This window comes from Mobula hypostoma, chromosome 26 (genome assembly GCF_963921235.1).
Source record: "Mobula hypostoma chromosome 26, sMobHyp1.1, whole genome shotgun sequence".
Taxonomy (NCBI): domain Eukaryota; kingdom Metazoa; phylum Chordata; class Chondrichthyes; order Myliobatiformes; family Myliobatidae; genus Mobula; species Mobula hypostoma.
The window spans coordinates 6,959,640-6,985,700 of record NC_086122.1 but is presented as its reverse complement, the minus strand read 5'-3'; the positions used below and the strand labels follow the sequence as shown (position 1 = coordinate 6,985,700).

Here is a 26,061-nt window from a genome sequence, read left to right as displayed (position 1 = left end):
CACCCACACCTGCAACCTCCACAACAAATTTGTGGAGAATTGTGGAGGGACATGGAGGGACATGTGACATAGCAGATAGTACAGGAGAAAGGTCTGTACCCAATAAATAAAGGACATGGTCCTGTTCTCAACAGTAGAGGATCATGTTTCATCCCTGATAGTGCATTCTCCATTCCCAGTAGTGGAGGAACGTGGTCCAAGCAGAACTGAAAAGGAATATTGTTCATTCCCAATAGGAGAGGAAAATGGTCCATTACCAGCAGTGAAAAACAAGGTCCATCCCATTTTAGTAATGGAAGAACATTTTTCACCCCCAATATTGGGAGAACATTGTCTATCCCCAAGAGTGGAGGAACATGGTTCATCCCCAATAGTCGGAGAACATTCCCATAGCCAAAGGTGGTGGACATGCTCCACACCCAGCATTGGAGCAACATCATTCACCTCCAACAGGAGGGACATGGTGCAAGTCAAAACTCTAAAGATGTAGTTCATAGCAGACAATGGAAGGTCAGGGTGAACAGCCAACAGTGGAAGATCATTCCCATACCCAGTAATAGGAGACCATGTCCATACCCAACATTGGAAGAACATGGCCTGTACCTGCAAAGTTATTGTGGAAGTCACTCTACCATGATCGAATGGATAAATGTCTTTTTAAACATGAATATTGAATGAAAACTCCCCTCTACATTGCCTACTAATATCTTTTTTAAAAAGTTTTTACACATGTTGTACATAAACATTGTATACAGAACAATCCATCTCATTTTTCCTGGGTTTTAGGGGAATTGAACAAGGACAAGGGAAAGCAGAATGGTTGGGGAAATCAAGCACGGATTGACTGAGTCCTTCACAAAGAACTCCACTTGCTCTGCTGAGATCCTAAGCTTAAGTTCTCCAGTCCACACTCAATCTGCTTGCTCCATCTTTGGCCTCCTATACTTTTCTATTGTACCTCCAGCTAAACTCAAGGAACAGCATCTGATCTTCTCCCTAGGACCATTTACTTCAATAATCTCAGATCAGCAGCCATTCTTGTCCTGTATCTCACATTTCCAGTATTCAGTCCATTTTTACTCCTCTTTTTGGCAATTTTAGAATTTTGTTAGTCTCCTCCTGGTCACATGTCCTTCAGACACATCATTCTCAATATGCAGCACCACCATGCAATGCAGTCTCCCTTTGTCCCCAGCCTATCACAGACCCTGTCATAGACCTTGCCATTTGCTTCCTCCATCTCAAGCCTTTGTGCCTCCTCTTTTAAATGATGAAAAGTCTGCTGAGTATCTCCAGTATTTTCTATTTTTAACCTAGTTGTGTATATGATCTCAAACAACAGGAATTCTGCAGATGCTGGAAATTCAAGCAACACACATCAAAGTTGCTGGTGAACGCAGCAGGCCAGGCAGCATCTATAGGAAGAGGCGCAGTCGACGTTTCAGGCCGAGACCCTTCGTCAGGACTAACTGAAGGAAGAGTGAGTAAGGGATTTGAAAGCTGGAGGGGGAGGGGGAGATGCAAAATGATAGGAGAAGACAGGAGGGGGAGGGATAGAGCCGAGAGCTGGACAGGTGATAGGTAAAAGGGGATACGAGAGGATCATGGGACAGGAGGTCCGGGAAGAAAGACGGCGGGGGGGGGTGACCCAGAGGATGGGCAAGAGGTATATTCAGAGGGACAGAGGGAGAAAAAGGAGAGTGAGAGAAAGAATGTGTGCATGAAAATGAGTAACAGCTGGGGTACGAGGGGGAGGTGGGGCCTAGCGGAAGTTAGAGAAGTCAATGTTCATGCCATCAGGTTGGAGGCTACCCAGACGGAATATAAGGTGTTGTTCCTCCAACCTGAGTGTGGCTTCATCTTTACAGTAGAGGAGGCCGTGGATAGACATGTCAGAATGGGAATGGGATGTGGAATTAAAATGTGTGGCCACTGGGAGATCCTGCTTTCTCTGGCGGACAGAGCGTAGATGTTCAGCAAAGCGGTCTCCCAGTCTGCGTCGGGTCTCATCAATATATAAAAGGCCACATCGGGAGCACCGGACGCAGTATATCACCCCAGTCGACTCACAGGTGAAGTGATGCCTCACCTGGAAGGACTGTTTGGGGCCCTGAATGGTGGTAAGGGAGGAAGTGTAAGGGCATGTGTAGCACTTGTTCCGCTTACACGGATAAGTGCCAGGAGGGAGATCAGTGAGGAGGGATGGGGGGGACGAATGGACAAGGGAGTTGTGTAGGGAGCGATCCCTGCGGAATGCAGAGAGAGGGGGGGAGGGAAAGATGTGCTTAGTGGTGGGATCCCGTTGGATGTGGCGGAAGTTACGGAGAATAATATGTTGGACCCGGAGGCTGGTGGGGTGGTAGGTGAAGACCAGGGGAACCCTATTCCTAGTGGGGTGGTGGGAGGATGGAGTGAGAGCAGATGTACGTGAAATGGGGGAGATGCGTTTAAGAGCAGAGTTGATAGTGGAGGAAGGGAAGCCCCTTTCTTTAAAAAATGAAGACATCTCCCTCGTCCTAGAATGAAAAGCCTCATCCTGAGAGCAGATGCGGCGGAGACAGAGGAATTGCGAGAAGGGGATGGCGTTTTTGCAAGAGACAGGGTGAGAAGAGGAATAGTCCCTCTGAATATACCTCTTGCCCATCCTCTGGGTCACCCCCCCCCGTCTTTCTTCCCGGACCTCCTGTCCCATGATCCTCTCGTATCCCCTTTTGCCTATCACCTGTCCAGCTCTCAGCTCTGTCCCTCCCCCTCCTGTCTTCTCCTATCATTTTGCATCTCCCCCTCCCCCTCCAGCTTTCAAATCCCTTACTCACTCTTCCTTCAGTTAGTCCTGACGAAGGGTCTCGGCCTGAAACGTCGACTGTACCTCTTCCTATAGATGCTGCTTGGCCTGCTGCGTTCACCAGCAACTTTGATGTGTGTTGCGTGTATATGATCTGCTTTCTTGTCTCTCTATAAATGGAGAGCCATAATTTTCACTCTATTTTTCACTCTATGTAAATGTAGTCTGTGTCTGAAATCACTGTCTGATTTACTAACGTAGGATCCATGCTGATTGTTTGACCTTAATGAGACTGGTCTCTGTTTAAATACACTTTGTGTTCATACTGGCCCAGGCCCTCACTCATCTATGAATACCTGGCCCTTCTCCGACTTCACTGCAGAGACAAGCTGCTCTCCCTCATGTATATATGAGAGTGAATGGTGCCACTAATGCAAAGAGACGTAACCAAATATTTATCGCTGTTTATAGTGATTGCCCATGGCCGGCTGGTGGCGTAGTGGCATCAGCGCCAGACTTCGGAGCGAAGGCTCCCGAGTTCGAATCCAGCCGGCTCCCTTACACGCTTTCCATCCGTGCTGGGTTGAGCATCGAGCTAGCAACTCGGCCTAGCTAAAGTAAAAAAGCCTGCTAAAAAAATGCCAGTCATAACAGCGTCCACTCGGAGTTAAGGGCTTAAAATAAAAATAACTAGTGATTGCCAAAAGGGAAGCTGCTGAGTGGGGTCTATCTCTGGAACTCTGATTCACTCTATGGTTAGGAAGAAGTGTGGGTCATCGTAACTTTGTCAGATTAGCTCTGGCGATCAGGAATCAACCTAACTGTTATTTTTAAGAAATGCAGCCATGTCCCAGCTCAAATATTAAGAAATAAAACCTGGCACATTAGAGTGATAATTACATCATCTTGCTCTATATATTGCTAGATAAAGATGTTCAAAGATGGAGTCTTCCAAGAATGTTGCGTAACTTTTGGTTTTGGGCACTCTGAACGATACTAATCGAGTTGGTCTGACTTTAAGGCTCTCCGTTAATGACTTTCCTTGAATTATTTTTATTCGTTTTATTTTATTTAGAGATACAGTGTGGAACAGACCGTTCCAACTGACTGAGCTGAGCTACACAGCAACCTGCCGAATCTTAACTCTAGCCTAATCACTGGACGATTTACAATGACGAAGTAACCTACCAACTGATTCATCTTTGGACTGTGGGAGGAAACCGGAGAACCCGGAGGAAACCAGTGTGCACGTGGGAAGCAGTGCCCAAACTTGCTTCCAGAGGACACTGGAATTAAGCTCTTATCTCCGACTCTCCCAGCTAACCACTACACTACCACAGAGCCCTCTTCTTTGAACGTTGACTAACAGAGTGGATGAAAGTTTCAGCAATATGGAATGCTTGTTATTGTTCTTTCTGCTGAAGCTGCATCTACCTTCCGAGCCCCTAAACCTCTGTTTACCTTCTACGACGCCGCAGCAACCAACCAGCTCTCACACAGAAACCCCGCCAATCCATTGTCTCTGGACATTTTCCGTTAAAAATGTCAAAAATATATTTTCCGTGAGAATGAGTTGACTCTCAAGGGCCAGAACAGCAGCTGTTGACACTGACTAATCTGTTGTTTGTCCAACAAAAAATACCTTCGCATGCAAACACTCCCAAGTCATTCTGCACCTCCCAATTGCCCAAGTGCAAAGAACAAGGTGACATTAATTGGTGGTGCATGCGACAGAGATGAGCACAGACAATTCAATATGTGGTGGGCAAAGTCACTAATTCACCTTTGGGAAGAAGAGGTAACAACTACGCTGAGTAAATTTCCTGGTAAAATCAAAGCTGAGCTTAACACAGGAGACACTGAAGCTGAGGGTTAAAGTGCTGATCTACATGTTCAGGCAGAAGATGTTGTTTTGTCCTCTCACACCAATACTACTGACTAAACAAGCCTGATAATCATTGGCAGAATGGGGAAGTTAAGCTGAGTATTGCTCAGTCTGTGATAACAATCCCCTCTCTGCTAGAGTCCTGCTTTCTGCAATATCTCTCAATCCCAATACACTTGTGGCCTAATTCCTGCCAAAAATATGCAGAGTAATTAACCAGGAGCTTGCTCCTGTTGGAGTAGCACATTGCTTGGTCATGAAGCTTACAGAGTGTACACTGGACACTAGTGTGAATGTGAGAGCACTGGGGTGGAGATCAGCACATCCAGCACGTTTCAGAGACACACTTCCCGTGCGCTTTGCTCCTGCATCAGAAACTTATTCCAGATGTGAAGTGATGTGAAAGCTTTATCACTAATTAATTTCATGAACAGATTGCAGAGAAGATCTCAGCATATAAGCATTATTCTTTATGATAAATCGTATCTCACTCCGCTTTCCAGTACATCTGGTTTGTCTCCATGATAAAAAGGGAATGGTGCATTTTGTGCAAAGTATTTCGGTGCGTAATTGCAGAATTATTATTCTTTCTTAATGAGGTCCACTCTCCTCTCCTTTCAGATTCCTTCTTTTTCAGCCCTTTACCTTTTCCATCAATCTGCCCCAGCTTCTCACTTCATTCCCCCGCCCCCCCCTCCGCCACCCACCTACCTTCCCCCTCCTCTGACTTCACCTATTGCTTACCAGCATGCATTGCTTTCTCCTCCCCCGCCTTCCATATTGGCCTCTGCCCCCGTCCTTTCCAGTCGTGATGAAGGACCTCTACTCCCCTCCCGATGCTGCCTGACCTCCTGAGTCCCTCCAGCATTTTGCGTGTGTTACTCTGGATTTCCAGCACCTTGCAGAATCTCTTATGCTTGTGATGCCCTTTGACACCAGTAGCCTAAGCCTTCTGAAGCACGCACAAGTACGGGACATCAGCAAGAGAAAATCTGCAGATGCTGGAAATCCAAGCAACAGACTCAGAATGCTGGAGGAACTCAGCAGGCCAGACAGCGTCTGTGGAAAAGGGTATAGTGGATGTTTCAGGCCGAGGCCTTTCTATCAGGACCCAAGTGCTCTTTTGAGAATCCTATACCAGGCACAGCACAGACTAGATAGAGTACACCTTCTACTTCGCTGTTCTTCTGAGAACTCTGTGACCAGGCGAAAACCTTCTACACTGGCCCATTAAAGAATCCCAGAGCAGAGAGCAAGACAACACCACTCCAATCTGCTTAGACACACAGCAAAGCTCCCTCTACCTGTGTCCTGCCAAGTGTTTCCAGAGATGTTATATCCCTGGATTCCTTGAGTGGATACATTGATTTAGTGAACTGCTTTGCAATTTCCACATTAAACATTCTATGATCAGGTTTATCATATTATAAATAGCTAGTAAAATTATTTAACAGAGGATATTCACACTTGCTGGCTTGGGACCAGTTTAGATGTGGGATGTACCTTCTTTTCCTGAGCCCAAGTTTAGAAGGCTGTACAATATATCATTCTCGGAGGGTTTGTGTATCACCTGCACGTCACCTTAGTACTGCTCTTAAAGAACATAACAACATTTTTTTTTGTACTGAAACTTTGATGTAAGTTAAGTCTTCACAAATAACCCATCTCCCCAGAAGCGACTGGGGGAGAATGACGTGACCAGAACTTTCAAATATCTTCAAGTTTAATTAACGTAAATGAGAATATTTTTGTGGAGGGAACAGACCAACATTAAAAATGCCTTAAACAAATTCATCAGGTTCACGATAGCGGGATACCTTAGTCTGTAAAACTGCAGTTACCAGGAACGAAAGATTATAACATCATATACTGCATGTCAGCATAAAGCTCTAACATTGAAGTTTAAAAAAACACAGTTATTTTAAGCAAAGCTGTATGTTTTTTGAGTGGGATTGAGATAACCATTCCATCTCGGTGAGCACAAACCTGCCTTCCGACTTAGTTTTCTCACTGATGTTAATGGATGAAAGATGGAAAGAGAAATGAGGGTTAATAACTAAAGAGAATAAATACTACAGTACAGCTCCTGAGATGAGTGACTACTTCGTCCAAATTTAACCCCCATCATCCCCCACTTTACTCATCAGCTGCCGTCCATGTGAGGGAGAGGGAGAGATGTCACCTAATCCCCATGTGTAGACTCACTAGATAATATTTCAATTTAAGGCTTTAATTCCGGTCAGAGAGCCCTTTCTAAAACTGCCAGCCATGAGGCGCCAATTTTGGCTGGTGAGGAAAACCTCCTTTGACCAAAGTGAGCGTGATCTCAACGTAAGGGCTAGTATCAAACCTTTGCCATTATCCCTTGAAAAAGCAGGGTTCTGATAAAAGTTGCTCAGTGTGTACTGAGATTACCAAGAAACCACAGATCTTTGGATTCCACTCACTACAGGCCAATTAAAGCGGGAAGCACAGACTCTCATCCCATGAGCTGCCAGTTATGTTACACCTGAGTAAAGGAAACTATCAAACCCAGAGAGAAATATATGCATGCACATAAGCACAGGTTTAGTTAGAGGTAAATATATTTGTCACCTACCTGTCTCCCAAATTACAGGGGGGTACAATTAATCTTTGACTTGAATGAAATGCATGTATCTGTGGGGATTCTTCTTGTAGTTTTTTGCAGTCTGAGTTTTTAAGTCCACCATTGCGCCATCGGCTGAGTGACTCAAGCATAACTGCCAGTTCTCTAGAGTTTGGTTTCAACAAATGAAAATGATCATTCTTTTTCTACTGCCAAACATTCTGACTCACTTAAAGGGACAATATCGTGCATTTCTTTGCTTGGTTTGCATCTGTGGGTCTGGGTAGAAACTGCTCAGGGTTTATTTGCGGAATTTCTCTGCCGGCATTACCACACGGGGCTGAGTAACGTAGGAACGTCACTGACAACAGGGAGGAGGAAGAGCTCTCAGCCTGGAGTGCAGCATTTTAGCCAGCTGTCACACCCTGCGTCGCTGTTGTTAATGTCCCAAGGTGAAAGCTGCGACCTTCTGAAAGGTGCCTGGCCACCCTGAGTCACTGAGACAGCAAAACGGTGCCCTTTGGTTAGATGCCACTGCTAAGGGGAAAGGTTTCCGACCATCTACTCAATCTATGTACTTCAGTCAGATGTCCCTCAGCCTCTCCCCAAAACAAACCCGGCGTATCCATATCCTCCCCCTAAAGGAAATGGTCCACTCGCAGTCTAGTGCCATCCCGATCTGGAACTTCTGGACAAGCTGGATTTCTTGTGGCAGCTTCCAAGCATTGCCCTCTGACCTGGCAGAATTGGCCAATGAGAAGACGCACAGATGGTTAGGCCATCTTCTGCAGCCACTTCGAGAGCAACAGAGGGAACAGATCTTGGAACGAGGTGGCTGACCTGTCTAGACAAGGATGGGGATGACCTTCATTCTTTTTTGGGATGAGGGTGCTGCAGACAAGGCCAGCGTTAATTGAGCATCCCTAACGGCCCGTGAGGTGGTGGGAGTACGCCATCTTTTTGAGTCACTTCAATCCTTCTGGTGAAGGTGCTGCTGGGATTCAGACCCAGTGGCCATGGAGGACTGCTGGCGTGTTTCCAAGTCAGGACGGTGAGCATCTTGAAGGGTAGTGGGGTCTCCAGACTTTGGGCAAATAAGAAAACTGTGGAAGATGACGGAAACTTAAAGAGAGAACCACTTTGCCTCCATGCACGGAAATATGTGGTTCCCTGGGGCCAGGTGTCGTAGTCACACAGCACAAACCATTGAATGGCAAGAACAGGTGATTGCTCACAATCTTACTGAATTACACGATGTTAGTGTTGCCTCGGTCCTAACACAGGCCGGATTGGATGGTTCATTTGCTGAGGTACTGCCAATGGAATTAACTCTTGCAATATCATCAGCAAATACCTCATCTTAGGGTGGAAGGAGGTGGGGGCTGGGACTGTGCCTGAGGAGGCCCTGCAATAGAAATGGGATGACTATTCTCCCACTACCACAGCCTTATTCTGCTATACTGCTTATGGCACCAGGCCTTGGAGTACTTCTCCCTTGATGCCCTTTGACCTGTTGTGTCAGGCGATGACCACATTCAATCAAGTGCTCCCTTGATTTGAGATCAAGCACCGTGACTCTCACCTCACCTCTAGAATTCAGCTCATTTGACACAAGGCTGTGACGAGGTCAGGAGCAAAGCCCAAAATAGGCATCAGTAAATCAGTACAAGCTCCTTCCATCGCTTTGCTGTGGACTGTGTGGTGAAAGGATTCAACAGGATTCTTGCCATAGAGGGAGTACAAAGAAGGTTCACCAGATTGATTCCTGGAATGGCAGGACTTTTCATATGATGAAAGACTGGATCGGCTAGGCTTATACTCTCTGTAATTTAGAAGATTGAGGGGGGATCTGATTGAAACGTATAAAATCCTAAAGGGATTGGACAAGCTAGATGCAGGAAGATTGTTCCTGATGTTGGGGAAGTCCAGAACGAGGGGTCACAGTTTGAGGATAAAGGGGAAGCCTTTTAGAACCGAGATTAGGAAAAACTTCTTCACACAGAGAGTGGTGAATCTGTGGAATTCTCTGCCACAGGAATCAGTTGAGGCCAGTTCATTGGCTATATTTAAGAGGGAGTTAGATATGGCCCTTGTGGCTAAAGGGATCAGGGGGTATGGAGAGAAGGCAGGTACAGGGTTCTGAGTTGGATGATCAGCCATGATTGTACTGAATGGTGGTGCAGGCTCGAAGGGCTGAATGGCCTACTCCTGCACCTATTTTCTATGTTTCTATGTAACAGTAGTTATCCTTCTTGGATTCCACCTAGTTTTTGGCCTACAGGCATGGACTTGACCAATTTTCCACTTTGTTAGATGGCAGCCAGTTGGGGGTTCAGGAGGAGAAGGGACCATGAAGAGGCAGGCCAAGGAATGGAAAGGTAGAAGACAGCATCCCTGTAATCCATTGGCATCTGAACCACCAGCAAATGCTTGTAATGCTAGGTAGTCCTTATAACAGCCCAACACTGTGGATGGGAGCGGTTGAATTCAGCAGTTCCAGGTCCAATTCTGAAGCAACTCATACCCAAGGTTTGCAGAAACCAGCAAGAAGATACTGTCACTTTAATTCATTCATAAGAAACAACAATTAGAACTGAATTGTTAGTTTTGCAAATCTTGTGGTTTGTGTAAGCACATCTGTATAAGCATTCAGAGTGGGCAGTGGCTGTTTGTTGCTTTGCAAAGCATTTGGTGAATTAGAGGTGACAGGTGAGGGACAAATACTATTTGACCTCAGTGAAGTGATCTGAGTTGACTAGTGGTATCTTCCCCGTTTTTCCAGAAGAGCTTTGTCTTCAACAACAAGGGAAAAAGCCGATGAACCATAAGTTAACTTCCAAACATGCAGTAAAATGAGCACAGCGACAAGGTGGGTTGGATGGTGAGAATGAGAAAGGCAGATGGAGAGAAAGAGGTGGATGAAGAGAAAGAGAGAAGTGGATAGAGAGAAAGAAAGAGGCAGATGGAGAGAAAGAGAGATGGATGGAGAGAAAAAGAGAGATGGATGGAGAGAAAGAGAAAGGTGGATGGAGAGAAATCCAGTAGGAGACAGAATGGGACACTGAAGTCGATGATTGATGCCAAAGTAAGTGCTAAGCTTCTGGTGGAATTATTTTTAATTACACCCATCCTGGCAACACAATCCAAGTATCATCTAACATAGTAATTGGAGCCAACTGGACCTAAGGCGAACATGAATTTACTTTGGTCCCTAACTTTGTAAATCAGAAGCTTTTGCTACATTCTTGGGCTTGGTTAAGGTTCCTGATGTGATATAATACACCCTTCTTAGTAAATCACTCACATGCCACCACCTTAATGCCTCCCTTTACTGACACTTGAATTCCCTCTGTCTGAGAATTTCCCTCCACTCATCAGTCTCCCCAACTTTGCTGCTCCCAGACCGTTTCTGTCTCCTCAGAACTTTCCTGATATGTCGAGTTTTTCTTGCACTTACTGTTTTTTATTTCAGTAAAACTTGTACTCTGGCTTTTGTGGGCCAAGATATTTCATCAGCAGGAGAGAGAGAGATATTAGTCATTTCAGCTGACAGAGATAATACCAGAAAGTGAAAGAGTAGAAATGTCCTTCGACCAGCCTTGAAATATTACACTTAAACCGAGTCTCCCTCAGCAACTAAAGCAGATTGCATCCTCTCTGTTATCCCTGACAGGGAGTTATTTGCATTTTAGACATTCACCCTCATCACTCCACCTCACCACTGTAAACACTGTCCTTTTCTCAAACCTTCTGCCAATGCAAGCTCAAACTAATGGAGTTCTATGAGATAAGTGGGTGGCTCTGTTTAACATCAGGGCACTGAACGGGACCGTGGCCATCAGCAATTGAAATTAATGTCCAGATGGCTAAAGGTGACAGCCAGCTACATCATCAACAGGGCTCTGAAGCAACACTAGAGGGCCCTTAGAGAGAAGGCAAAGCAAACGGGAAGGGAAGGGGACTGGGGAACAGGATGAGAGTCGGAATAGGTTGGAAGAGGGAAAGTTAGATTTTCTGTTCAAGAAGAGAGCGTCACATGCAGCAAAGGCAGGGACTGGGAGGACCGTTCAGTCAGACTGAGCAAATAAAACAGCTGCATAACGGGGAGTCAGTAATGGCAGGTAACTGCTGGGAGGGAGCGAGGCAGGTAGCGCGGATGAAGCAAGCCTCCAGTGTCGTTCTACTGGGTTTCTATAGCAGCATTGCAGAATCAGCTCCTTTGCATTGATATAGCTTTGAACAATATTTTCCATTTAAACCACATGACAACTCAAAATAATTTTTTTCTAGTTATTTCAAACAATAAAGAAAAATGCAACATCAGGATGAAGTCCTTAGTTCGGGGCAATTGCTGGTTACATCTTCAATGAGTTAAAGATCCTTAGCTCAATGATGTCAGGAACGGGGCAGAAACTGGTCTGTGGCAGCGTACCGTGGAAGTGGGTTGTAGAGCTATGCGCTGTACCTAAAACTTTCTTCCATTGATTTCAGTGAAATTGAACTTGACAAGGGGGAGCACAGTGCACAGCTTCAATCTATAGCACATTCGGTGCATGTGGTCAGGAGAACCCCTGTGGCTCTGATCTTCATACAGCTCTGACATCTGTTATCTGAGACCAGGGGAATCCGAAGCTCAGATTTGCGAGTTTCTCAGGTACAGATGTTGCCACAGGCGGCTGTGGCGGCCAAGTCATTGGGTATATTTAAGGCAGAGACTGATAGATTCTTGATTTGTCGGGGCATGAAGGGATACGGGGAGAAGGCAGGACATTGGGGCTGAGTGGGAAAATGGATGAGCCATGATGAAATGGCAGAGCAGACTCGATGGGCCAAATGGCCTAATTCTGCCCCTATATCTTATGGTTTAAGTATTATGAATTGGGACATAAATATGGATATTTAGGAGCCTCCTGAATTTAGAAGGAGACAGACCTATTGTATTTCTCCTGTTGGTGAATGAAGTTTGAAACTGCACGGTAAAGTCTGTTTGTGTAGGTAACTTGAAACTGCACTGTGAAGTCTATTTATATAGGTAATTTGACGTAGAACTAAGTCAAAAGTAACATCAAATCGACGGAAGGCAAAAAGCCTCCTGGGCAGTCCGAATTAACAGTTCTTACGTAAAGGATCTGGCGTATTGTAGTATTTGTTTGTGAGGTCAGAGGTTGAGAAGTGCAGGAAGACAAGCAATAACCCGGGAATGAGAGGCATCGGTATTACACCTGATATATTTAACGTCGTTCTTTTGACAGACGGGCCAGCCCAGAAGGCTGGGATCATCCCTGTAGCATCTCCCTATTGGGTCACAGGATCTGGCATCAAGCACCAACAGGAGAGTGAGGGGCAACTTTATAGCCATGTTCAAAATGATGAGAGGCATGCTAACAGTCCTTTCCCTGGGGTAGAGGAGTCCAAAATCACACAGCAGAGACTTAGGGTGACGGGGGCGAGATTGAGAATGAACCCGAGGGCAATTCTTTTCATGTACAGGGTGGCGGGTGTATACAGCGAGCTTCCAGAGGAAGTGATCGAAGCAGATACAACCGTGTCTTTTCTGAAGCATGTGGATAGGTATATGGAGAGGTGGGTGGGTCTTGGAGGGATATGGGTCACATGCTGCCCAGCAGAGTAGGCAGAGCTCAGCATGGACTGGTTTGGCAGAAGGGCCTGTCACTCTATGCTAGCAGAATTCTGAACTAATCTTTGCTGGAAGCATTAAGAAATTGCTTCAAATAGCCGCCCCTGTTGCAGCATACTTTGGGAAGCTTGGGGAAAGGATGAGAGTTGGGGCAGGAAGCTTCACCTTCTGCCTGGCCATCCACAGCTCCTGCCTGCCCGTAAGTGTGTCCATGTCACACAGCTAGCCTAGGTGACAGGGTTCAATGCCCACCATAAGCCGGGAAGAAGGGATGCTCAAATGCTGCTCACAGTCACGGGGGGAGTCTCTGCACTCCATCTCCACCGAGATATCAGCCCCCCCAACTGCTCCATAAGCAGCTGCCTGATAAAAGCATTTGACAACCCGGAGGGGTGTCCTCCCTTCCTTGAGGAATGGATGGGTCTGGAATGCCACTGACACCTCCTGCTACCCAGCGAGGAGGTGAGGGCAGGCACTGGTTTCAATGAGGTAATTGGTTCCGGATGTGTCGACAGGATTAACTGTGCATCTCCAGTGGAAGTGTGGCTCTGCTGGAGGAACAGTTTTTACTTCAAATAATTTATCTTGGTGCAAAAGGGCCAGGTAATCAGGTGATGGATCTCACCGCCTGTTAATAAAGTTTGAGGCATGTTCCATAGGCACTCTTTTGTGGGCTTGATGTTCTCGACTTGGTTGTGGGACTGCATTTCTGTTTAACTCTACTGATGGGCATCAGTTTGATGGGGTTGCTCCTGTTGGCATTGCCCAGGAAGTCCCAGCTTGGAATGGGCACAGAGATGTTGACTTGGTTGGGTCATGGTATCTCCTCCTTACCCTTGCAGAGATGGCACAGTATGGCACAGATGGCACAGAAATGGCCATTCTTTATGGAAAACTAGCAGTTAAATTTTAGGATGTTCTTTGGTCAGGCAGTGTGGAGCGGGGACTGACAGTTAGTTACAGTTGAGGTTATATTATTCAACAATAAAGTTGTTCAGAATCATGTTGAATAATCAAGTTAAGTTCAACAAATTGACAAAAGGACAAGGAACTTTGCACGTGGATATTTCTAGAGAAGCTTCCAGGGTTTCTGTATAGGACAGAAATCATCAACGGGAATATTCGAAACATAGAACTGACTTGCTGCATTTACGTAAGCTTAGGCTCTTAAAACGATTGGAAGCTGATTAGATTGTTATGGAAAGTGATTAATTTGTTCGATGTTAGCAACTGCGAAAACACACTTTGAAACTAATAGTTTGAACATGTCGAGTTATGGTTAGGGTCCTGGATAATTTCCTGCTCCTGAACTATAAAATTAATTATCATGTTAATTAATTAACGTCCCACCTGCTTTATCTTGGGAATATTACTAAAAGAAAATTGCAAGTTTTATTAGCTGATGAGATCAAAATGAAATCTGTCTTGATTTTCTTCAAAGTTGGCTGAAGCTTGCTTTTAATTTCATGAAAATTTATCATCACCAGTAGCATAATTAAAGGAAATGACAATAAATTAAGATTTGGTAGGTTTCTGGACATCTGTGTTTTGAGATGTGGTGGTACCTTTAGTGGGGTTTAAGATACCGTTGTAAGTGTCTTCTCTGGTCAGGGAAAAAATGCAGGAGAGCAAGGCTTTGATTAACTTTTCACAAAACAGGTGGCTTGGGAAAATGAGTGAATGTTGGATTATTTTCTTCCACCAGGAACACACGCTGACACAGGTAAAGTATCTCACATGGGAAAGATGGTTTTCGGGTGCTTCTTCACCTTTGCGACCCAGAGGAGAACACTTTGCACTAATGTGTTTTGAGTGTCACTCTGTGCTTAATCGCGGTGGAAGACTTGAACAACTTTACCTCGTGTAGAGAACGGACCAGACGCGGGTGACCATTGTGTGCAGATGGAAATCACACTGAATCAAAACAATTTGATATTTTACTGTCAGCCTGTGTGGCCTTATTTAAAATGTTAGAAGTCTATCATGCCTGAGTAGTCATGGGTGCTTCATGGAAAATCTACAGACAGAAAGTTGGTTCCACACGGAGCAGCGCAGGGTAAGGGGTCTGACGCTGTGGCGTAAGCTACCGCTACCTCTAGTGTGATCACAGGCAAGGAGTACACATAGCCTTCAATTACCGGTGAGTATGGCAGGAATGCAGCAGCAAAATGCACAACAAAGAGAAAGGAAACCGTATTATTGGTCTGCCATCAGGGGAAACTTCCAACCTCGGTGAAGTTTGTTTATTCTGGTTTAAAAGTTTGCAAGCTGTGCTATCACCCAGGATCGGAAAGGCGGGTAGATTGCTGGTCACTTGGGCACAGGACTGAGTTGCGACTGACACGTGTGTCACGTCAGCAATGAACCAGTGAGCAACGAGGGAAGAGGAATTGTGAAAGGGGGAACAGTGAGTGTGAGCATCCTTCCCCCACTTCCCTACCCTCTTCACTCTCCAGCGGCTTCCGCTCGCAGCCATCTGCCTCTACCCTCCAGGCGGACTGAGAGAATAAGCATTGGCAGACTCTGCGACCACCGGAGGCAGCACAGTCAAATCAGATCCATTCTCCTTTGGCCTCAGTGATGCCCTCCAGCAGCAGCACTGCGGGCTGGAGGGGTAGAAATCTGGGGCTCACTTTCCTCCCCCAATGGAGGGCAAAAATCACGAGCTCTCTTTTTAAGGCTCGACCTGAAAGCTCACACAAGTTGAGTTACTGGAATTTCTCCCCGGGTGAATATTAGGGAGGAAGTCTATGACAGCGTGATGTACATCCCGTGGGGATCTGCCTGACAGACCAATTAAATCAGTGCTTTCTCTTCATTGTAAGCAGTGCGAATTAGACTGAGGGGGAGCCGACAGCAGCCGACAGGGGGACTGAAAGGCAGGTCAGAGTAAAGAATTGTTACTTCAGTGGTGTGTGGGTACGTGCCTGAACGCAGGTAGAATACTGTCATAGTAATACCAGGTGGCAGTCAGGTAAGGCCGACTCACATCTGTGGAGTAGAGACGCCAAGCAGCCTGGATAAATAAAAACAGAAAGACACACACTGACCATCGAACAGGACAGGACCGGGAAAAGCAAACCAAGAGGCAGGACAGCGTACAGGGGTATCCACCTGTTTGAAATGAGTGATTTGGATGTGAGGAGTGACCAGCCAGTACCATCCCTGCCTGCTGCCCACTAACGTTCGTTAATCTGCAGCTCCTGTGGGAACCTCGGCACCAAAGTTGATGCAGCCACACTGAAGGTGGTCCGAGGGCATTATGTTCCTTTGAGTTAAAACGGTTTCTCATTGAAAACTTACTTCACTCGTCGAGGCAGTGACGCTGCCAGTGATCTTCCAGTGGTGGTCACAGGCTGCACTTTGTGTGGGAGCACTGCCTGTGGGCATTACTCTCTTGCCCAGCTGGTGTCCTTGCCAGCAACCAGGCCAGCAGAAAGCTCTAATTCATCCTTCCAGTCCAGCTGGGCATCTGATTCAGTGTCCGATTCACATCTCACAGAGGAAGACCGTGCATGCAGTCCTAGTTTCTTCTGGGCTCTGTTGGTTTCTGGGGGTGACGGGAAGTGGACCCCTGACAGTAGACACCTTATTAACACAAGTAATGGAAATACTCACCTCATCCCAGTGAACCAGGGCCTGGTCTCACAGGCTTCAGCATGGACCCTCATTGGCACGATGCAGTGCCAACAATGAACCAGGGCCTGGTCTCACAGGCTTCAGCATGGACCCTCATTGGTACGATGCAGTGCCAACAATGAACCAGGGCCTGGTCTCGCACACTTCATCATGGATCCTCATTGGCCGATGCAGTGCCAACAATGAACCAGGGCCTGGTCTCATACACTTCAGCACGGACCCTCATTGGCATGATGCAGTGCCAACAATGAACTGCATTATCACAGATTTACTTCTTCATCTGGATGCCAAGTAAGTTCAAGATTCCACCACACCATTCTGAAAGTGAGCAGAAGCTCTCCTTGTTTCCTGGTTAATGTCAGTCGCTCAGCAGACTTCCTACAAGTGCACCTCTGTTGTTTTTACACTGCTCACTTCTCTTGGCCAACGTTGCTTCATGACAGAAATAGATACATCACAGCTTTAAACATTAACACTTCGGCTAAGAGGTCAATTGTGGCCAACTCATCTCTCTGCAGCCAGCCTTCCTAATGGATGATGACTCACTCTTTTCCCTCTCAAACCTACTAACAAACTCACTCTCATTGCGCTCTCAATGAGAAAAGTCCTCTACTGGGTGGGTTTAGTAAGTCTGGCCCATTGCTCAAAGTGAGATTGAATAAACCGATCCATTTCATTGTAGAAGTGGTCAGACCATACTCAAAGACACCAAACATACCTGGCACAACTTCTAGAGCTGCTGCCTCATGGCTCCAGCAACCTGCGTTCAGTCCTGATCTCAGGCACTGTCTGTGTGGAGTTTGCATGTTCTGCCTGTAGCCCCATGGGCTTACACTGAGTGCTCCTGTTTCCTCTTACACCTCAAACATATGCGTGTTAGGAGGTTAATTGATTCTGTGAATTAGTGTGGATGGGAAATGGAATTGTTCTGCAAGCCAGAGGCTGAGTTCAAAGGTCAAAGATCAAATTTATTATCCAAGTATGTATATCATATACAACCTAGAGATTAACCTACTTACAGGCATTAACTAAAAAAAGACAAACGCAGTAGAATTCGCTAAAACACAGACACACACACACACACACACACACACACATTTTCTGCTCTCGTCCTCAAAGCTTTAATCGCCACAGAGTAATGGAGATAACCTTGGGTTCGTCTTCTGCTATCAGGCTTCGATGCAGCGTTGACTGTCCCAGCTGTACCTGCACTCTCTTGAGAGTCCAGTTCACTGAACCCCCCCCCCAGGAGATTGCAAAAACGCCAGACCATTTAGTCGGTTCAAAAGTACATCCGTAAAAGGGAAATTATAGGCCGCAGACTGCAGTGATCGGAAGTATATCCACTAGAGGATCTAGTAGTTTTGTGAGCTGTCTGCAAAACATCACCACTAGTCACCAGCACCATCTTGACACTGTAAGAGTGGCCTCTTTCTTGAGAAATATAAAAAATACATACTTGGGCAAAATATTCTGAGCTCGGTTTAGAGTTAAAGTAGCAAAAGCCCTTCTCAGTATCAAGCACTGAGACGTAGTCGTAGAATTGTACAGCACATTTTTGGCCCATTTCATCCATTCCAATTGTGATGCCAATCTACACATTTGCTTTCATTAAGCCTATATCCCTCTATGTCAAGAAGTTGATTGTGGATGTCAGGAAGGGAAAGTTGGGAGAACACATACCAGTTCTTATTGAAGGGTCAGTGGTAGAAAGAGCGAGCAGCTACAAGTTCTTAGGAATCAACATATCAGAGGGTTTTTCCTAGACCCAATACATTGATGCAATCACGAAGGAGGCACACCAGTAGTTATACTTCATGAGAAGTTTGAGGAGACTTGATATGTCACCAAAGACTCCAGCAAATTTTTACAGAAGTACGATGGACAGCATTCTGACTGGTTGCTTCACTGCCTGGTGTGAAAGCCATGCCAGTGCACAGGATCGAAAGAGACAACAGCCAGATCCATCACGGGCACAAACTTCTCCACTGTCAAAGACATCCTCAAGAGGGTGACACCTACCATTAAAGACCCTCACCATCCAGGAATGCCCTTGCCTCGTTACTTCCATCAGGGAGGAGGTACAGGAGATTGAAGACCTACAATCAACGATTTAGGAACAGCTTGTTCCTCTCCAACAGCAGAGTTTTGATGAGTCTATGAAGCCATGAACAATACCTAACTATTACTCTTTTGCACTATCTATTTCAGAATCAAATCATGTGTAATATCACTGGTGTATGTCGTGAAATTTGTTGTTTTGCAGCTGCAGTACAATGCAATACATAATAATAAATATATAAATTGCAATGATATATATTTAAGTTAAATAATTAGTTGCAAAAAGACAGGAAAATTTGTGAGGTAGTGTTCATGGTTTCATTGTCCATTCAGAAACCTGATGGTGGAGAGGAAGAAGCTGTTCCTGAAACATTGAGTCACTGAGTGTGTGTTTTCAGGCTCCTGTACCTTGCCTTTGATAGTAGTGTAACACCCTGGAAAAGGTTTCACTGTGAACGTAATGGTCTTTCTGCAGAAGCAGTGTTTGGGTTATGGTTAGTGATAATGGGTGCTTTGGAATGTGAGCCGTCCGATCAGGGGAGCAGGTTTTTTTCGTGTGCCTGACACCGGTGTGAAGCAAGGGATTGGTTCGGCGGGAGATGAAGAGAGAAGACGCTAGAGAAACTGGTCATAGGATTCGACCCGGTGGGGGACTGTGATTCGATGGTGCAAGCGGAGGTCCACTGAGCCCAGTGAAACCGGGACTTCAGTAGCAATGAGAAGAAGGAACGTTCTTTGTGATGGTGGCCCTTAGTGATAAATTAGATTAGATTAGATTAGATTATGAGGACATGCAGTCCTCTTTTATTGTCATTTAGTAATGGATGCATTAAGAAATGATACAATATTCCTCCAGAATGATATCACAGAAACACAAGACAAACCAAGACTGAAAAACTGACAAACACCACATAATTATAACATATAGTTACAACAGTGCAAAACAATACTGTAATTTGATAAAGAACAGACCATGGGCATGGTAAAAAAAAGTCTCAAAGTCTCTCGAAAGTCCCATCATCTCCCGCAGACAGTAGAAGGAAGAAAAAACTCTCCCTGCCATGAGCTTCCAGTGTCACAAACTTGCTGATGCAGCACCCTGGAAGCATCCGACCACAGCCGACTCTTGAGTCTGTCCAAAAACTTCGAGCTGCCGACCAGTCCTCCCACACTGAGAACCGAGCACCATCTCCGCCGAGCGCTTTGACCCCGGCCCTGGCAACAGGCAATAGGCAAAGCTGAGGATTTGGGGCCTTCCCCTCCTGAGATTCTCGATCACACAGTAGCAGCGGCAGCGAAGCGGGCATTTCAGAAGTTTCTCCAGATGTTCCTCCATGCTGCTCACGTCTGTCTCCATCAAATTAGCGTTGTGCACGGTACCTACTTACAAATACGATATCATTTCAGAGCGGCTGCGTGCACTGCGTCGCGCTGCCATCTTCTCCTCCCCTCCTTTCGAGCTCTTTTGAGGCATCACTCCTTGAAGATTTTCTGGATGCTGGGGAGGCTAGTGCCAGTGATGGAGCTGGTTGTGTTTACAAACTTCTGCAGCTTTTTCCAATCCTGTGCAGTGGCTCTTCCTTACCAAACAAATCAGAATGCTCTCCACGGTAAATCTGTGGAAATTTTTGAGTGTCTTTTATGACATACCATCTCCTCAAACTCCTAATGAAATGAATGCCTTCTTTCCAATTACATCAATATGCTGGGCCCAGGATAACCTTTGGAGATATTGACACCCTGGCACTTGAAAGTACTCACCTTCTGGGACTGTTCCCTCATTGAGGACAAGTGAGGTTTCCCCCGACTTCCCCTTCCTGAACTCCACACTCAATTCCTTGGTCTTACTGATGTTGAGTGCCAGGTTGTTGTCGCGGCATCACTTGATCAGCTGACCTATCTCACTCCAGCACACCTCGACGTCATCACCCGAAATTCCGTAAACAACAGTGTGTTGTCGGCAAATGTATAGGTGGGATTTGAGCTGGGCCCAGCCACACAGTCATGGGTGTAGAGCGAGTAGAGCAGTGGGCTAAGCAAGCATCCCTGAGGCGTGCCGGTGCTGAACGCCAGCAAGCGGGAGATGTACTTCCGATCTGCAGTGAGGAAGTCAAGGATCCAGTTGCAGAGGGAGGTACGGAGGCTCCTATACTGGAGCTTCTTGATTAGAACTGATGGTATGGTTGCGTTGAATGCTGCATTGTAATCAATAAACAGCTGCCTGACGTCCAGGTGATCCAAGGCCTTGTGAAGAGCAGTGAGGTTGTTTCCACTCTAGACCTATTGTGGTGATAGGCAATAGGTCCTGGTCCATGCTCAGGCAGGAGTTAATTCCGGGCATGACCAACCTCTCAAGGCACTAAAGAACTTCATCACATTAGATGTGGGGTGTGGGGGCCACTGGTTCAACAGTTGAGGTAGTTCAACCTGCACTTCCTGGGCACAGGTATGATTTTTGCTCTTTTGAAGCAAGTGGGAACCTCTGCCAGGAGCAATGAAAGGCTGAAGATGTCCTTGAGCATTTCTGCCAGCTGGTTGGCACAGGCTTTCAGAGCACTACCAGGTACACCAACAGGGCCTGATACCTTGCGAGAGCTCACTGCTTGAAAGACGTTCTGATGCCAGCCTCTGAGGAAGAGATCACAGGGTCACCGTATGCTGCAGGGATGTGCACAGGTGTAGTTGTATTCTTCTTTTCAAAGCATGCATAAAAGTGTTCAACTCATCTGGGAGTGAAGCATTACAGCCATTTATGATGTGAGGTTTCTCTTTGTAGGAACCCTTGCCAGATCAGTCGTGCACTCAAAACTGTCTCAAACCTCAATTGCAATTGTATTTTTGCTTTTAAAATAGCCTTCCATAGGCCGTACCTGGACTTCATGTATAGTTGTGTATCAATGGTATTGAATGCCACAGATTTTTCCCTCAGCAGACTATGAATCTCCTGGTTCATCCATGGCTCTTGGTTTGGGTATGTCCAGTAAGTTCTTGAAGGCTACATAATGCTTAAACGGCTGTGATCTGATGTCCCAATGGTATAGTCAATGCCTCAGCTTTTGAAGACAAAAACCATCAAACAGTGTCTTCATTATCCCATTCACCTGTGCTCCCAACTTCTGCAAGCTGTAGACTTGTTTTAAAGGTCACTCTGGACATCAATACACTTGAGGTCCTTGCCAATGAGACTATATGTCCTACCAGAATTTCGCTTTCCAAAATGTGTTACATCACAGCTACTTGGAATTAATTCCTTCTGTTAGTCTCTGCCCAATTTTCCAGTTGATTCATGACCCACGGTATCTGTAGACAACAACCCTCACTATGACTCTACCAACTTTTGTGTCATCTGCTGACTTCTCTAACTGTTGTCCTACCTTCAAGCCATTTAGATATACCATATCAGAAACAACAAACGGCTCAGCCCTGATCCATATGATATTTCCACTTGTTACAGAGTTCCAGTCTGAAAAACACACATCTGCCTCTACCCATCAGCAAGGCTATTTCCTGACCATAGTTGTTGATGAAGTAGAGGTGAGTAGAACTGACAATAATACAGGACCAAGTGAATGAATACAGTGTGTGCTGGCCAGCCTCAGTTGTGCAGAAACTGATGGGACAAAACCCACAGTCACTGGACGTCTGGATAAGTGAAGGAAAGGCAGCATGGACACACGAGATTCTGCACATGCTGGAAATCTTTGGTAACACACACAGAATGCTGGAGGAACTCAGCAGGTCGGGCAGCATCTATGGAGGGAAATAAAATAAATGTCAACTGTTCATTTCTCTCTATAGATGCTGACTGACCTGATGAGCCCCTTCAGTGTTTCGTGTATTAATCCACCACGGATTTGTTCACTGCAGACCGTGCTCATCACGTGACTGCACTTTCTGATGAGCTGACAAGTAGGGCTGGGGTGGCCAATGTGGTTGACGATGTACATGGACTGTCAAAGACGCTTGATAAGTCTCTATTCTATCAGGTGTGGACAGCAGAGACCCAGTCTCTATTCTATCAGGTGTGGACGGCAGAGACCCAGTCTCTATTGTATCAGGTGTGGACGGCAGAGACCCAGTCTCTATTGTATCAAGTGTTGGGGACAGAGATCCAGTCTCTATTCTACCAGGTGTTGGGGACAGAGATCCAGTCTCTATTCTATCAGGTGTTGGGGACAGAGATCCAGTCTCTATTGTATCAGGTGTTGGGGACAGAGATCCAGTCTCTATTGTATCAGGTGTGGACGGCAGAGATCCAGTCTCTATTGTATCAGGTGTTGGGGACAGAGATCCAGTCTCTATACTATCAGGTGTTGGGGACAGAGATCCAGTCTCTATTCTATTAGATGTTGGGGGCAGAGATCCAGTCTCTATTCCATCAGGTGTGGACGGCAGAGATCCAGTCTCTATTGTATCAGGTGTTGGGGACAGAGATCCAGTCTCTATACTATCAGGTGTTGGGGACAGAGATCCAGTCTCTATTGTATCAGGTGTTGGGGACAGAGATCCAGTCTCTATTCTATTAGATGTTGGGGACAGAGATCCAGTCTCTATTCTATCAGGTATTGAGGGCAGAGATCCAGGATCAGGTGTTTGTCATGGTCCGGTCCGTGAAGTCCGCTTTCCGGTTCATGGTCCAGGCCATTGGCTCAGGACTTCGGGTCTTCCAGCTGTCCCTTGTTTTGTTTGAGTTAATCATAGGCACCTAATTCCCATCTTGGGGCCTGGAATATAAGAAGCCTTGGGGTTGTGTGTGAGCTGCTGGTTTGTCTTGTCTAGATTCCCTGGGAGCAATCTGCTGGTGGAAGGCTAGAGCGGCCACTTGCCATCTTTAGGCCGCGTTGGGGAACCATCCCCCCATGGAGCCTTGCTGTCAGTAGTCGGAGCTGTCTTTGCGGTATGGATTCGGCCGTCTCCTGGGCCAGCTGAGTGGCCGTCTCTGAGCTAGGTAGGGATCCGGCTGTTTCCGTAGCCAGCTGAGGTTGCTGGCCGTAACTGTGACTTGGAGCTTCCCTGGAGCAGAGATGGAACTGTCTGTCGTTCTATGGTGTTTGTCACTTCTTGTCTTCGCCTCCATGGGGTAAGTCAGGCCGTTCTGCCATTGCCCTGCAGGGGGTCCTGTCTTGTCTTGTTTTGTCCTTGCCTCTGTGGGGTCAGGCCGTTCTGCCGTTACCCGACGGATGGTCCTGTCCCACCTTGGTGTGGAGAAGAAGTTGAGTCTCGGCTTGTCTAAGTCCCGGTTCTATGTCTATGTACTGTCCTGTCTCATGTTGGTGTCGTGTTAAAGTTCAGTCTCAGCTTTTTGAAGGATAAGTCCCGGCTCTATGTTGATGTACAGTTCCCAGTCTGTCTCCGAGCTCCAGCCTCCGAGTTATCAGCCTCCACATTCCAAGACCCCAACCTGCAAGCCTCAAGAGCCAAGACCCCAAGTCTGTCTCCAAGCCTCAAGCCTTAGGACCCCAAGCCTGCCTCCAAGCCTCAATCCTCAGGACCCCAAGCCTGTCTCCAAGCCTCAAGCCTCAGGACCCCAAGCCTGTCTCCAAGCCTCAAGCCTCAGGACCCCAAGCCTGTCTCCAAGCCTCAAGCCTCAGGACCCCAAGCCTGTCTCCAAGCCTCAAGCCTCAGGACCCTAAGCCTGTCTCCAAGCCTCAAGCTTCAGGACCCCAAGCCTCAAGCCTCAAGACCCCAGCCTCCAGTCCTGCAGTCATGTCATGTCCTTGCCTGGTTCTGGGGCCCGAGCCCAAGGCAAGACCCAGGTTCTGGGTCCTTGTCCAGTCTCTGGCTCGGGGTCCAAGCCCAAGTCTGCATTCTTGTCCCTGCTCCTTGTCTGTATCCTGTCACGTCCCTACACTAGTCAAGTCCTGTTCCTTGTACTTCAGTGTCTGTGTCTTGCATTTGGGTCCACTACCAGCACCCCCATTGTGACAGTGTTGGGGACAGAGATCCAGTCTCTATTCCATCAGGTGTGGATAGCAGAGATCCAGTCTCTTTTTGATTAAATCAATTTTTTTCATGTCTTAAAGATCTTACTAATCACAATTGTTGTCCATTCCGGTATCTGTTTAAGACTGGTTACTGTTTTGAATTTAACTTCCTTATCGCTGTTGGTTCTTGTAACAGCCAGCAAACCCCTGGGCATGGCTGGAAAGCACTATACAATACTTAGAGCACAATAGAAATCTACCTGGCCCATTGTGTTTGTACCAGTCTCACAAAAGATCATTCCATACCATCCCACTCCTCTGCCCTGAAAATTAATTCCTTTCAGCTATCTATCCAGCTCTCTTTTGAATTTTACAATTAAAGCTATAATTTGAAATATTCTTTTTCAGATCCCCCTTTTCCCAGGAGAACAGCCCTGGCTTCTCCAGAGCACGAGAGCATTCATAGAAACATAGAAACATAGAAAATAGGTGCAGGAGTAGGCCATTCGGCCCTTCGAGCCTGCACTGCCATTTATTATGATCATGGCTGATCATCCAACTCAGAACCCCGCCCCAGCCTTCCCTCCATACCCCCTGACCCCTGTAGCCACAAGGGCCATATCTAACTCCCTCTTAAACATAGCCAATGAACTGGCCTCAACAGTTTGCTGTGGCAGAGAATTCCACAGTTTCACCACTCTCTGTGTGAAGAAGTTTTTCCTAATCTCGGTCCTAAAAGGCTTCCCCTCTATCGTCAAACTGTGACCCCTTGTTCTGGACTTCCCCAACATCGGGAACAATCTTCAGGCACATTTACCACATTACATCCTGCCTTCAGCTGACCCACACACCAGAGCAAACCGGGGTTCGATTGGAATTGAGTCCTGAATAAGAAGACCTTCAGAAAAGCAGACCACATAGCTAAGGGCTGCTCCTAGTTGGCCATTCTCTCCCCTCCCACCATCGGACAGAAGATACAAAAAGTTTGAGAACACATATCACCAGGTTCAGAATCAGAATCAGGTTTATTATCACCTGCTGAAATCCGTTAACTTAGCAGCAGCAGTTCAATGCAAAACAAAATTTAGCAGGGACAAAAAAATTAATAAATAAAATAAGAATAATAATTAATAAACAAGTAAATCAATTATGTGTATTGAATAGGTTTAAAAAACATGCAAAAACAGAAATACTGTATACGAAAAAGAAGTGAGGTAGTGTCCAAATTGTTATAAGACTCTTGAACAGATCTCTCATGATAGAGACGAACTCTTGATCTGTCAGTCCAGCTCCTCAGTTATTTGTCTACCTACACCACACTTTCTCAGTAACTGGAACACTATATTTTGCGGTTTTTATTCTTTTGTACAACTGTGATGTAATTGTCCAGAAAAGGGAACATCGGACAGTACAGCACAGAAACAGGCCATTCGGCCCACAATGCTGTGCTGAACTGGCTGAAACGCAAATCAAAAACATCCAACCCAGGGAAACAGATACTCCCTGTCCACTCCACCTATGCCTCTCAAAATCATTAGAACA

General features: G+C 46.2%; 1 protein-coding gene across 1 annotated transcript in view; it reads right to left on the bottom strand.

The window, feature by feature from the left end:
• LOC134338073 (potassium voltage-gated channel subfamily KQT member 4-like) overlaps positions 1-26,061 on the bottom strand; it is a 224,352-nt gene that overhangs the window by 95,338 nt on the left and 102,953 nt on the right. Inside the window, exons 8-9 of the mRNA XM_063033606.1 lie at positions 15,823-15,911; positions 7,270-7,422 (exon numbers count right to left, since the gene is read on the bottom strand). Coding sequence (XP_062889676.1) covers positions 7,270-7,422; positions 15,823-15,911 — 242 coding nt within the window. The remainder of the gene's footprint in view (positions 1-7,269; positions 7,423-15,822; positions 15,912-26,061) is intronic.